General features: G+C 54.6%; 1 protein-coding gene and 1 non-coding gene across 4 annotated transcripts in view; one reads left to right on the top strand and one right to left on the bottom strand.

The window, feature by feature from the left end:
- Positions 1-13052, bottom strand: part of FLI1 (Fli-1 proto-oncogene, ETS transcription factor) — a 116581-nt gene that overhangs the window by 41145 nt on the left and 62384 nt on the right. For 2 of the 3 annotated variants that reach the window (XM_055306872.1, XM_055306871.1), the window contains exons 2-3: positions 12035-12246; positions 2148-2302 (exon numbers count right to left, since the gene is read on the bottom strand). In XM_055306872.1, coding sequence (XP_055162847.1) covers positions 2148-2302; positions 12035-12165 — 286 coding nt within the window. In that variant the 5' untranslated portion in view covers positions 12166-12246. The remainder of the gene's footprint in view (positions 1-2147; positions 2303-12034; positions 12247-13052) is intronic. The other variant, XM_055306874.1, reaches the window with a different exon arrangement.
- Positions 3282-3354, top strand: TRNAK-CUU (transfer RNA lysine (anticodon CUU)). The gene has a single exon. It is a non-coding gene; the product is annotated as a tRNA-Lys (tRNA).

The raw sequence follows: 13052 nt of genomic DNA, 5'->3' as shown, positions 1-13052 counted from the left end.
TCGAATTCAATTTTACACCATATATTTAATTTGTTTTATTATTTCCTCTCTTGCTTTGGGCTCTATCACAATATTCTTTCTCTTCCTTTATAGCACAATGAATTGTAAATCTTCCACTCTGGATCATGCTAAACTCTTCCAAATGTATTTCCTGGATGATTTAGTCCTCGTTTCTTCCCATCTGAACCTGAAACTGGTGATTAACCAGGGCCCTCGTTTATACTTGTCTTAAAATCCCACCATAAATTCAATCAGTTGTTCGACAAATATTTTACTGCCTTGATTTGCGGACTCGCCCAAATGAGACTTCCCCTCACGTCCAAGGAGGCTGTCCTGGAGGAAGCCAAAATGTCCGAGGATAGTGTTTAAAGATCTCACCGCAGGTAGGAGAATGAAGTAAATCCATAGCTAGTGAACTCCTTATAAGAAATGCTTTAAAAACCCTTTGATATGAATCTACGCTATTATCGGGATTACTGCCATGGTTACCTTGGTCCACTGAGGACTGACAATTTGATATTCCTTTTGAAAGTATTTCAACACTGATTCAGGGTTGAAGGGTCAACCGAGCAGTCTGGCCATGTCTGCCCCCTCTCACCTCCCCAGAGTGACTACGGAAATTAGATGGTTATCGACATCTGGTTCAGAGAGAATCTCTGATCCCTTAAATCTTGAGTACTCATGACGGCCTCCCAAGCTGGCCACTGTTCGGCCAAGCAGGGCCATCTGGGGCCAGATGGGTGAAGGCCTGGTGAGCCTTGGCTTTGCTCAGGGGAGAACAAGGAGGTTCCCACCGTGTCAGCTTTACTACTGTTTCATCGTCTGCTTCTCTGACAAGAAGGAAGAAACACAGTTTTCTGGTTTTCTTGGACCCTAAAAATGCACCTGAGCTAAGGCTCCCTGCTGTCCTGAGGGAGGGAGGAGACCAAACGCTGAATGACATAAGTAATGTAACGTAGAGAGCGCACGTGGCGCCTGACATCCAGAGGGTGCGCGCAGGGATTGGGAGCTATTCTCCTTTTTCCTCTGTGAAGTCATGCGCTCCTGGAAGAAGGAAACTCAACATTCTTTTCAAGTCCTACAGGGCACGGAGAAGTTCCCAGGAGCCCAGCTTCCCCTCCTCACTGGCTCCACACCTGGCACCCCCACCGCCATCTTGAATTTGGCCCAGAACGCAGGGATGCGGCTGCAGCCCTCGGAGATGGCGAGACCCAGCCTCCGCTGGAACATAAATACACAAGGGCGTCGGAAGGAGAGCCTCACTGCAAAACCATGCCTTCTAGACCAACGAATAAATTCCTTTGCCTTGTCTAATCCTTTGCCCTCGGACACAACGGCATTTACACTTTTCCAAAGGGAAGGGGTTTTGTCTTTTTGGTCATGGTATTTTGGTAAGATTAGTTTTGATCCCTGCCCTGTAATTCACTTTCAGATTTGGACGTTCTCGGTCCTTCCACCAACTCTACACGTTGCAGTTTTCAAGCCCCCTTTCTGACCAGGCTGCTGAGCCTGCTGAGCTGAGGCGGAGCATCCAGCCAGTGGACTGAAGGCTCGAACACAATGATTTTATTTTCTGTAACCAACAGCACCAATACCTAGGAAAAATAGGCTATTTTTACATAATGACATAACTTGCTGCACACGTTAAGGCGCTCTATTTGTTAAATATAGTTCTTTCTATTTTGAAACTGAAAGAGCTGGCTGTAATTTTGGAAAGGTGGGACCCTGCAGATGCCAGGAAGTGCATGCCTGATGGACATGTCAGACCTCGGTAGCCACTCTTTTCCTTAAAGGCGAGGGCGGGCCCGTCAGGAGTTCCTGAGACTCATTTTGGATGGCCTTGCCTCTGCCCTCTTTGCAAGCCTCATCCTGTGGTCCCAGGCCCCTGGGGGAGAGTCTGTGCCATGACCTGTTTGAGGGTGGGCTTCTGATACCTGCACGTAAGGGTTCTGGTGACACTGGGGACGCTACCTTGCCTGACGGTTGGAAGGAAGGTGGGGGACATGGCTTTCCTAAGTAAGCACTCCCCTAGGGAAGGGGGTACCAGCTAAAGGTCTAGATGCCCCCTGGGACAAGCCTGCCTTCCGACTCCTAGCCCGGAAAAGTGAGGACACGGGTGCCAGGCGGCAGCCTGGATCCCCAAGTACCTGCAGGGACGATGACCCTCCTCTCGTTGGTGGTCATGTTGGGAGGAGGGGGGCCGTTCTTCTCGTCCATGTAGCTGTTGTAGTTCATGGCGTTGGACTCGCTTCCGCCAACTAGCTTGCTGCATTTGCTAACACTGCAGTCCACCGGAGACTCCCTGGAGCGAGAGGACACAAAGCCCAGAGGAAGTCATCACTGCAGCTGCCATCAGCCCAGCGTGGGCAGACGACCGAGGCGCCGGCTCCCAGCCCCACTCGGGGTAACGCCACCGCCGCCTTATTTCTCTCCTCCACGCCGTCACCAGAGTCTTCTTCAAATCCCAACCCAATCCTATAATTACGGCACTCAGAAACTTCTGGCAGTTCCTCAGTGGCCTCAGACTACAGTCTGGACTTCCCAGGATGGTGTCGCAGCCCTCCCAATCTGACTGCGGCTGACATTTTTAGCCTGGTCGCCAGGCAACAAGCACTCGGGGCCGCAGGGGCCCCGGGCCCCCAGGTAGGCCTCGCACCCCCTCGGCGCTCTGTGTCTGCCTTGGTTCCAGCACGGGTCGCATCGGGGGACTGTTGGGGTGGCGGGGGTTCTTCCCCTGGCTGGGTGGGGGGTTTCCTCTCTCCTTCAAACCTCCATGCACTATGTGGTGCCCGACAGAGGAGGTGAGTGATCAGGGTCCGCCGAGTGAACTGTGTCTGTTGCATGGATAGGCTTTTAATGCACGTCTCGGACACCATTCTATCTGAGCTGCCCAGCACCCCCTCCAAGGTAGCCGTGGCAAGGGTTACTATCTCCTCTTTCTGCTTAAGGAAACGGGGAGGGGAGTGACTGGCCCAGGGTCACACAGCTCGCGAAAGTGGAAGCAGGACTCAGGTCTTTGGTGTTAAGCTTTCCTAATCAAAACACGCGCACGCAGTGGGGATCCCTGGGTGGCGCAGCAGTTTAGCGCCTGCCTTTGGCCCAGGGCGTGATCCTGGAGACCCACGTTTGAGTCCCAAGTCAGGCTCCCTGCATAGAGCCTGCTTCTCCCTCTGCCTGTGTCTCTGCCTCTCTCTCTCTTTCTGTGTGTGTCTCTCATAAATAAATAAATAAAATCTTTTAAAAAAAAGAAAAAGAACACACACACACACACACGCAGGCACGCCCAGCTGGCTCAGTTGGTAGAGCATGTGACTCTTGATCTCAGAGTCCTGAGTTCAAGCCCCACGCTGGGCAGAGAGTCTACTTTAAACACACACACACACACACACACACACACACACACACATGCATGCAAACGAGCTGGCTGCTGCATGAAGAAGGAATAGAATTCAAGACCTTCAGGCTGCCAGCGCGGTTGTGGCTCTTGTGGCATGCTGCAGCCCTGGCCACCACGCTCACAGAAGAACCATAAGGAAGTGCAGAAGGGACAAATCATCCAACCCTGTCTTGATGTACGTAGCCCAGTTGGCACCTGGCACTGTGCAGCCCGGGTTCACAGAGGCCGCTCCCCGGCAGTGGGCCAGCCACGAGCAGCTATCTGGGGATCTAAGCTGACACCCCACTTGCGGCCACCAGGTTCACAAGAGCAGGCTGGGAAGATGCTCCCCATCCGCCCCAGCCTAGCATCATGGGCCCTCCCAGGGGCCCAGGGAAAGTGCCATCGCTCCCTGCCCCAGCTCCCAGTCAGCCACTGCAGCGGCGGCAGCAGCAGCGGGACCAAAGGGGACGACTGCAAGGCCCCGGAGAGGTTGCAGCCATGGTTACACAGTGCAGGAAGCATCAGACCTGGGAGACAGCCAGTTCTCTCAAGAGCTCCAAACCAGGCCTTCAGACCAAGGAGTTCAGATAAGGTTCAGATTACAGCGGCCCAACCTTGGGCCACAGGAAGACTGCAGGCTTCCCAAAGTCTTGGCCACTGCCCTCCCGGCTCTGCTCTGGGCAGGGATCAACCATCATGAGGACTTAAGGAGCCAGGGCGAGCCAGATAGGGCCTCGCCCATCCCGCGGCTGGTGGCGGCACCTCCAGAGGCAGGGAGGAGCAGCCCCGGGGGTGGAGGGGGGCGGCGGGGGCCCAGGCCGGGCAGGGGGGCCGGAGCCCATCCAATAAAGACAATTAAATGAATTTGTTTCTTAATCTGAAAGGAAAAAAATATTGAAGATCACTTATCATAGCCGGGAGATAAATGGTCCACTGAGATATTAGAAGTCAGACGGTAATTTTTTCCTGATGTCTTACAGAGGGGAACATGGGCTGAAAATGAAAATAAGATGTATAACTTACACATGTTAGAATTTAAGGTTTTACTATTCGCCTACTGTTTTTCCAGGCAGAGAACCAAGAACCAGCCGTCAGAGCCCCAGATTGTTGAAGGTTTAATGTCCCCATGGCAGTCTGAGGGGCGGCAGTAGCACATCAGGGCTTTTCACCAGTTGGGCCCTTTGGCTTCTGCTGTTGGGGGCCCTGGCCTGCCATGAGGCCGCCCGGCGAGCCCCGCTGCGGGGTCTGGGCCCGGCCCCCCGCCCCCGGCCGCCTTGCTGCTAACCGCAGGAGCACGCCTGAGCACACACGTGTGTACAAGTCCACCAGACATGCATGCATGCACACGTACACGCACATGCACACGCGCACACACGCCGCCCCGGCCTGGCAGTCCTTCCCAACATACTTGTCCATTGTGAAACAACCCAAGTGCAGCAGGAGTTTGGAGGATTAAGTTGGCCTTCAACCAAGGGAGCAGCGTTTTCATTGGCCGGGAACCCCGCGCGGCAGAGGGTGGGGTGGCCGGAGCACACACTTCCTCTGGCAGAGGCCGGGAGTGCAAGGGCCTTGGGGCAGGGGCGAGGAGACTCCCAGGGACCCGAGCCGCATCCACCTGGAGGTGGGCGTGATTTCGGAAAAGGGGGTGCTCCCCATTGGGAGCATCAGAGAGACGGGATTGGGAAAATGCTTTCCCCTGTCCGCTGGGCCTCTGGCGGGTTCTGAGCTGAAAGCTGACCCCTCGCCATGCAGAAGTGAAAGGTCAGAGCCTCGGGAGCGGCCAGAGAGGAGCAAGTCTCTGTCCCATAGGCACCTGCAGTGGGGTCGGGTTGAAAAGAGGAAACGTTAGGGAAAAGCCACCTGGTGGGTGACCCCGTGGAAAGAGGAGCCAGGAGCACCAAGGTGAGACAGGCACCTGACGGGAAGGGGGGTGCCCAGGTCACAGGATCGTCCAGCTCCTGGAGGGGGACACAGGGACCACAGTCAGGCCCAGGGCTCGCAGGGGGCCGTAGGGTAGCTGGCACCCCCGCGTGTGCCGTCCCACGGAGGTTCCCTGTCTCTGCCTCCTCCAGCCCCTGTGCAGGCGCCCGGGCCCCCCGCCGCCAAGGGCATGGGTCCGGCTGCCTGCTCTCGGGTGGCCCCCTATGGAATAAGGCCGAGTGGGGAGTCCCAGGCCCCTCCGCCAGCGGGGCCCTCGGGAAAGCCTGGCACCGCCATGCTGGCCCGGGCCGGCCCTCCTCTGACGCAAGGGAGAAAAGGAGGCCAAGCCATAACTTCCCGCAGGCCGGCCACACTGCCCTCAGTCCGCAAGCTCCCAGCCTGAGCCTCCTGGGCGCAGCAGACACCTGGCGTGCGGCCGTCGGGCCTGGCAGCACCTCTCCGCGGGCACAGGTGAAGGCCAGCCCCAGGGCTGCGCTTTAATGAGGCAGCTGCGCCGTAGAGAGGCCCAGAGACAAGGAGGGGGAGCGCAGATGGAGGGGAAGAGGCCTTGCCATTCAGCTTTGCCTGCGCGGCTGCTGGTTTGTCTTAAGACGGGCACTCGGAGTGTGGGGCCGGGCCCGCGGGCAGCTGAGAGCCCCGGGACAGGTGACAAGGGCCCGGGCGCGGCGGCCGCAGGGCGCGGGAGGAGGTGCCGGTTCCAAGAGTGTAGCTCAGGGCATCTCCCCGTCCGGGCGCAGGAAGCCACGGCAAGAGAGGCCACAGCAAGGGCACGTGGGCCTGGCACCGCTTTCCTCTATTCTCACCGTGGGGCGACGGAAGCTCTTTATTCCTCTGGTTCTATTTTTGGACGTTCGGGGAGCACTGCTTTAAACATACCGCCAGGGGTTTCCAAGAGTGCCTTGCAAAGTGTTCAGCAGTTTAAAACAAGGTGAGAAATCGTGGGTATTTGGGTGAGCGAAGATTACGAAGACCACTCCCAAGGGTGACCCCGATACGTTAGCCTCTAACAGGCGTCTCCCCCACCGCCTCACTCAGCCCCCAGGGATCAGGACACGCCACCCAGATCCACACGTGTGCAGCCCACGCTGGCGTCCAGTGGATTCCCTGTAATCACGCGGCTCACGCGAACGCACAAGGGCCACCCAGGACACGCGGCTGCAGTAGGACCTGTCACGTGTGTCTTCCGTGCAATGTACACACTTATCAGCTGAGCGAATCCGTGTTGTCTTTAAGATTTCTATAGGATCTGTGACTAGATGTGTGCCTATGACTTGTTGTTTTTAAAAAGGAATATGCGGGGTGGCCGGGTGGCTCAGTTGGTTAAGCGTCGGCCTCTGGCCAACGTCATGATCCCAGGGTCCCGGATCGAGCCCTGTGGGTGGGGTTCCCTGCTCAGCGGGGAGCCTGCTTCTCCCTCTCCCTCTGCCCCTCCCCTTACTCATGCCCCCCCCATACACTCTTTCTCTCTTTCTGAAATAAAATCTTTAAAAAAGAGGAATATGCAAGAAATTAAAGCAAATACCAAGGAAAGGAAAGAAAATCACCCATATTATAGCCATTTGCCCTAATCCCATAGGTATTTTTCATCTTCTTCCATACTAGGTGCTCACAGCTTCTCCAGAACCCCAAGGGTGGCTTCCCCCCAGGTGGTTCGGGACATGCTCTTTACTGCAAGGTCAGAACCGAAGGGCGCACCTGGGGAGCTGCTTTGCAATCACAGAGGCAGAAGTTCCAGGGTGTGTGGGGCTGATGGCCCTGTGAAGTCCCTACACGTCCCCTAGGAACATCCAGAGCCCGCTGCCCAGTGCTAGGGGGTCTGGGGTAGAGCCATGCTGACTCAGGTCCTGCATGCCAGGCACACAAGGCGAGCGGGTCCTTGCATTTCCCCCCCACAAAATAATACTCTTTCTTTCACGAGATGTTTTCCCCAGTCCCCGAGGGCGAGGTGGGATACACCTGAGTTATTTGCAGACCACAGCCTGGGGTCAAGTCGCTGAAGTCTCCATAGGTCACAGAGCCTTTGGGCCACGCTGTTCCAAGAACAACTCACCTAACACATTCAACCACGACGCGAAGAGCTGGAGAAAGGCAGCAAGCATCCCACAACATGGGCAAGCGGGGCTTTCTCTGAGCTCGCCAGACCTCAGTCTCCCCACGTGACCCCGTACCCCTGGTCCAAGTGACTTAATAGTGGGGTTAAAAAGCGAGAGGGGCATTGTAGCTTTTAGGCACAGAGAATACCTCCTCCAGAGACACAAATATCTACAGGGTCTCTAATAAGCATGAACCAACTCAGAAACCCAAGCTATCAGAGGACATGGAGAGATGCACCTGCACCGCGAAGCGTGGGACGGTCCAAAGCGTCCCGGCCCGGTGGCGTCCAGTTTGAAGCACAATGTGAGCCCACCTACGTAATTTTCAGTTTTCTAGCAGCCACATTTTTCAAACAACCCAGGTGAAATGAATTTTAAAATATATTAGAATATATTAGTATGTTAACTCACCACAGCCCAAAGAAAATTATCCAAAAGAAGTGATCACGCAGCCAAAAGAAACGATCGTTTCAACATCATCAATATGAAAATAACCAATGAGCTATTTTACTTTGTTTTCTACCCCCCACACTCTTCAAAGTCCGCTGTGCATCCTACATTTCGAGCACGTGTCGGTTTTGGATTAGCCACATTTCAAGTGCTCAGAAGCAACGTGTGCTGCACTGGATGCCACAAATCTAGTCCATGAGCCAGGAGACCCCAAATGAGAGAGATTCTCTGCTTTGGTTTTCCTGTCTGAAGTTAGGGATTCTTTCTACTCAAGGGGCCATTTCAATAATACTCAGGGGGTTAGGGGACGCACAGTGTCCACGATGAGAGATTTGAATTGTCTGGCATCTTCCTCATAGTGTCTTTTTTTTTTTTTTTTTTTTTGCATGGCCAAATGATAGACTCATCCTCAGCAAAGTCATTTTTCTGAGAACCCTTGCTCCCTGCTGCCCACCAGGCCGGTGGCCTACATGTGAGCTCTCGGAGAATATTTCTGAGAGCCCACTGAGTCTTCTTTGTTTCCCCAGGTGGGTGAGAACGCGCCGGTCTTTCTGAACCTGCCGTGTCACCTGCAGAGGCTCTGGGTCAGGACAGGCAAATCAAAAGCAGGGGCTGCTCTGTGCAACCAGAGCCACGTAACTGCCACATCTGCTCCCTGGGGGCGTTCACACAGCTCTCCTCCAGCTGCCTGCTGCTCTGACTGCAGCCAGGGACGGCTGGCAAGCGGGTTCTGAAAGCTGCTTTCCTTGGGGGCCCTCTTTGCCCAGGATTCGTACATGGGGAGTGCCCTCCTGGGGAGACAGTGGTCAGCTCCTAAGTGCAGCCTCCCCGGAGCGCAAACCCAGGCTCTTGCCGAGGCGATGCCCACACACTTTGGTGGACTATATACACCCATGACCTATGTGGCTTTGAACAGGCATCTTCACCTTTGAGGCTGGGTAGTCGTGCCTCCATCTGCTTATTCATTTCATGACTATTTATTGAGCACCTACCATGTGCCGGGCACTGCTCGGTAAACAAAACAGGGCCTTGCCTGCATAGAGAGGGATGTGGTTGACCAGGAAGGACTAAGAAAAATCTAAGCAAGGTCCAGAGTGATGGGTGCCGCGGTCAGGGAAGGCCTCTGGGAGGGTGACATTCAGGCAGAGACCTGGAACAAGCAGGAGAGAGAGTCACATGCCTAGACAGGGTAGGAATGTTCCAGAAAGGAGGACTGCAGGCAGGAGACTCTGAGGCAGGAGTGTGCTTGGGGCCCAGAGTCTTATGTGGCTGATGCAGAAGGAAGGAGTGAGACAGGAAGGATAAAAAGGGTTTCATAGGGATGGGGGGCGGGCATGGGGAGGACTTTAGATTTTGTCACAAGCTATTAAAGGATTTGGAGCAAGAGTTAAATATTCTGAAAGGCTGACTCTGGGGGCACCTGGGTGGCTCAGTTGGTTGAGCATCTGCCTTCGGCTAAGGTCACCATCCCGGAGTCCCGGGATCGAGTCCCACATCGGGCTCCCTGCTTAGTGAGGAGTCTGCTTCTCCCTCTCCCTCTGTGCGTGCTCTCTCTCTCTCTTTCTCTCCCTCTTTCTCTCTCTCATAAATAAATAATCTTACAAAAAAAAGAAAAAAGAAAACTTTATAAAAAAAATAAAAGGGTTGGTTTTAGCCACTGTTTGAAGAACAAACTTCAGGAAGGCAAACAGAAGTGGGGAGAACAGGGTGCTACTGAGGTGGCTCTAGAAGGGCAGGAGCTGCTGGTCTGGCTTGGGGTGGGCCTGCAGGGGATTCAGGCTCCGACAGACCAAACCCACTCCAAGCGTGGAATCTGGATTTTCGATAGGCATCAGAAAGGTCCGTCCTGGGGTCGGACCAGTTTGGGAGGCACTGCCAGGTTGGGTGGGGGCAGAAACTGGACCATGAGCCCCAAAGCACGATGTACAGGTGGGGAGGGAGGGGCCCGAGAGGCGGTGCCAGCAGTGCCTCCTCTAAATCCTTACGTGAGGCGTCTGCCAACCCCCTGCCCCCAAACCCCCTCTGCCTTTAAACATCAAAATGTAATTGCAACATTTATCTCCTAGGATCACGGTGGGGAGCAAATGATAAGATAATACGGAGAAAAACATTTAGCAAGCGATACCCTCCCTACACGGTGAGGACCTCATTATCTTTATTATATTTGTGGAGAGACGCTCATGTGAGAGGCTCCTGGCTTAGAACCTCCGGGCCTTCGTCAACTGCTAGACTCTGGGACGGTGGCTGCGATCCCAGTGGCTGGTTCTGGTTAGTGGGGCTGAGATGTGGTAGGGCTGGGTGTTCCCACAGGCAGGTCTGAGACCAAGAGTTGTCTGGGGGAGGTCTCCTTCCCAGCTGCACGCTCACCCCCTTCTGTTGGCTCCTCTAGACTTGGTTCCTCGGTGACCTCACCCACCCTTAGTGACAGCTCTTTAGAGATGATGCCCAAACCTAGGTTCCAGCCCCCAAATATTATCTCCGCTTCAGTTTCCAAGGCCCAGCAGACATTTTTATCTGGATGTCCTGCTGATTGCTCACAGGGATCTCAGAGGGAACATTGACATCTCTTCTCAAAGCATTTCCTTTCCTACCTCCCGTGGCTAACCGCACCATCCTTCCCAAAAACATGCAAGCTCAAGCCATTTTTTTTTTACTCTCTCCTCTCATATACCCTCTGTCCCCGCTCCCCCATAGACTTCAATATTTGTCCACCTGAGGCCTGCACATTATCCCTTTGCTGTGTCCTTCTTGTATCTATTCCTTCTGATTTCCCTGATCATTACCATCACTTGAATCAGAACTTGATAATTTCTTAGTGGGATATTTCACTAATGTCTTCTCTTTCTGACACTTCCTTCCTCACCCACCCTCTGTACACAACTCTGTAAACCAAGCTCTGAAGATGTTACGCATCAAGTTTATGCTTCAGGTCGGTATCTGCATGTGGAATAAATCCTCTATTTTCTAAGCATGCCATTCAGAGCCCTCTCTCTTTTATTTTTCTTTTAAATTTTTTTTAAAACTTTTATTTATTCATGAGAGACACACACAGAGAGAGAGAGAGAGAGAGAGAGAGAGAGAGAGAGAGAGAGGCAGAGACACAGGCAGAGGGAGAAGCAGGCTCATGCATGAAGCCCGATGCGGGATTCGATCCCGGGTCTCCCCGATCATACTCTGGGCCAAAGGTAAGCGCTCAACCGCTGAGCCACCCAGGGATCCCCCAGAGCCCTCTTTTAATTTCCATTTTTATCTCCTTGTGCTGTAGGCCCATTGGCTGGCCTGATAGTCCACGAATAAAACTCATATTTTCTCTCTTTTAAGCCTTGGCTCAGGACGATCGCGATCGCTATCAAGCACTTTCTGCGTCCTAGGCACTGCCCTGGGTCCTCCCTCTACCGCATCAGAGTCAACCAAACAGGCCTGTGAAGGAGCAAATCCTCCAGCCCCCGGTTCAGAAAGGAGGAAGCTGGAGCTCAGCTAAATAGCTCGTCCGAGGGCACAGCCGGGAGTGAAACGTGGGCTACCCACCCTCCAGGTGTGCCCTTCCTTGCTCCTGTGATGCTTCTTTGCTTGGGCTCTCCTCCCTGTTTCCATGAGGAAAGTCTTACTGCCCTGGGCACCACCAATTTCTAATACACCTCCCAAGTGTGATGCGTCCTCCCTGGCACAGGAAGCCTGTAGACGTGATCGTCTTTGTTCTCACTTCTCAACTTTTACTGCACGGATGGTTTGGTCATCTTTGAGACTGACCCAGAGAGGTCAAGTATCTTCAACAGGACAGGTAATGTATGTCGTCACTAAGTTACCCCCAAGAGGGACTCCACCCAGGCCTGACACAAAATAGGTGTTCCAGAGTGTCTGCATAGGGCCACGAGCCTGACTCTGACCTGGCCTTTGAGGGCTGTACCAAGGTGCAGAGAGCCAGATGGACTTTCCTGGCCCTGCTCAATCCCCAGCCTTTCATCTCAACTCTCTAGGGACTGACTCAGGCTCCCCAGCCCAGCACCGGAGCCCCCACCTGCTCTAGACACCCTGAGGGCCAGAGGCCACTTAGGTCAGATCTGCTTGATTCAGGTACCTGGGGAGCAAGCCTGCCTCGAGCCTCCGCAGCCCCGCACCTGGCAGCCGGCCGTGCCCACCCCTAGGAGCAGCGCAGGCCTGGTGGGCTTACCTGGATCCATTCATGTGGTCATACTCCCGCTTGACATTGACCCTCACCGGCTGATTAATCCACTCCTGCTGCGGTGGGAGGGGGTTGATTTTGTGGGGCTGGCCATAGTCAGGGCTCCCTGAGGCGGTCATGTCAGCCTTGGGGAGATGGGCCGCCGCTCCGTAGGCAGAGTCGAAGAGGGACTGGTCGTCGCTCACCACCGACAGAGCCTCCTGGAGGGTCAGAGAGGGAGACGGAAAGCCCAGTGTCAGTTCACCTCATGTCACTCTTGACCTAGTCTCCTTCTGAGCTGGCAAGGTGGCCCAGGGCTACCCCAGGCGGCCAGTCCGGCTTGCTGATTGACTCACACTCCTGGGGCAAGTTTACCAGTATGCAAACTCACTGGGTTCTCAGCAGGTTACCCTGGTGAGGAGGGGTTTGGGGCAGCGGAGTGGGGCTGGGGGAGCCGTGTTCACTGTTGGGTCTGTAGGAAGGAGGGCGGGGAGCAGGGGGCCAGGAGGAGTGGGTCCACGGTGTGCGTGTGTGCGGGGACCTGGTGGTGCTTGCTGGAGCAGTCGGGCTGGAGGGGGATATGAAAGTGAGCCTTGATTTTATAGGTGAGGCCAGCAAGACCCACTCAGAAAGGTTAAGCATCCAGCTTAAGGTCACTCTAGGGAAGGGTGGGGCCCAGGGCTGTGGCTGCTTCTAATTTCAGTTTCCTTATCTGTAAACAGGAGTAAGAATAGCTTTTTCAGAGCTGATAGGTGGGTTAAATGAGAAAAGGCTTGGTACAGGTGTCTAGCTTGAAAAACTGCCCCGCACTGTGCAGGGGGGTTCTCCAGGATGTGCGGTGCATCTTACACATCCGTGACTCAGTTGGGAGGCTGCCTGCCTCCTGGGGACAGTGCTCGGTCATGCTTTCTTGCCTGGCTCCTGGAGATGAGAGCTTCCTGTCTTAATTCTGATGATTCAGCTTGCCCAGGAACGAGGGCAGAAGCCCAGCTCTGTGGATGGGGGAATCCAGCAGAGACTCTCAATC

This window comes from Nyctereutes procyonoides, unplaced genomic scaffold, assembly GCF_905146905.1.
Source record: "Nyctereutes procyonoides isolate TBG_1078 unplaced genomic scaffold, NYPRO_anot_genome, whole genome shotgun sequence".
Taxonomy (NCBI): Eukaryota; Metazoa; Chordata; class Mammalia; order Carnivora; family Canidae; genus Nyctereutes; species Nyctereutes procyonoides.
The sequence above is the reverse complement of the archived record's forward strand: the minus strand, read 5'-3'. Positions and strand labels throughout refer to the sequence as shown.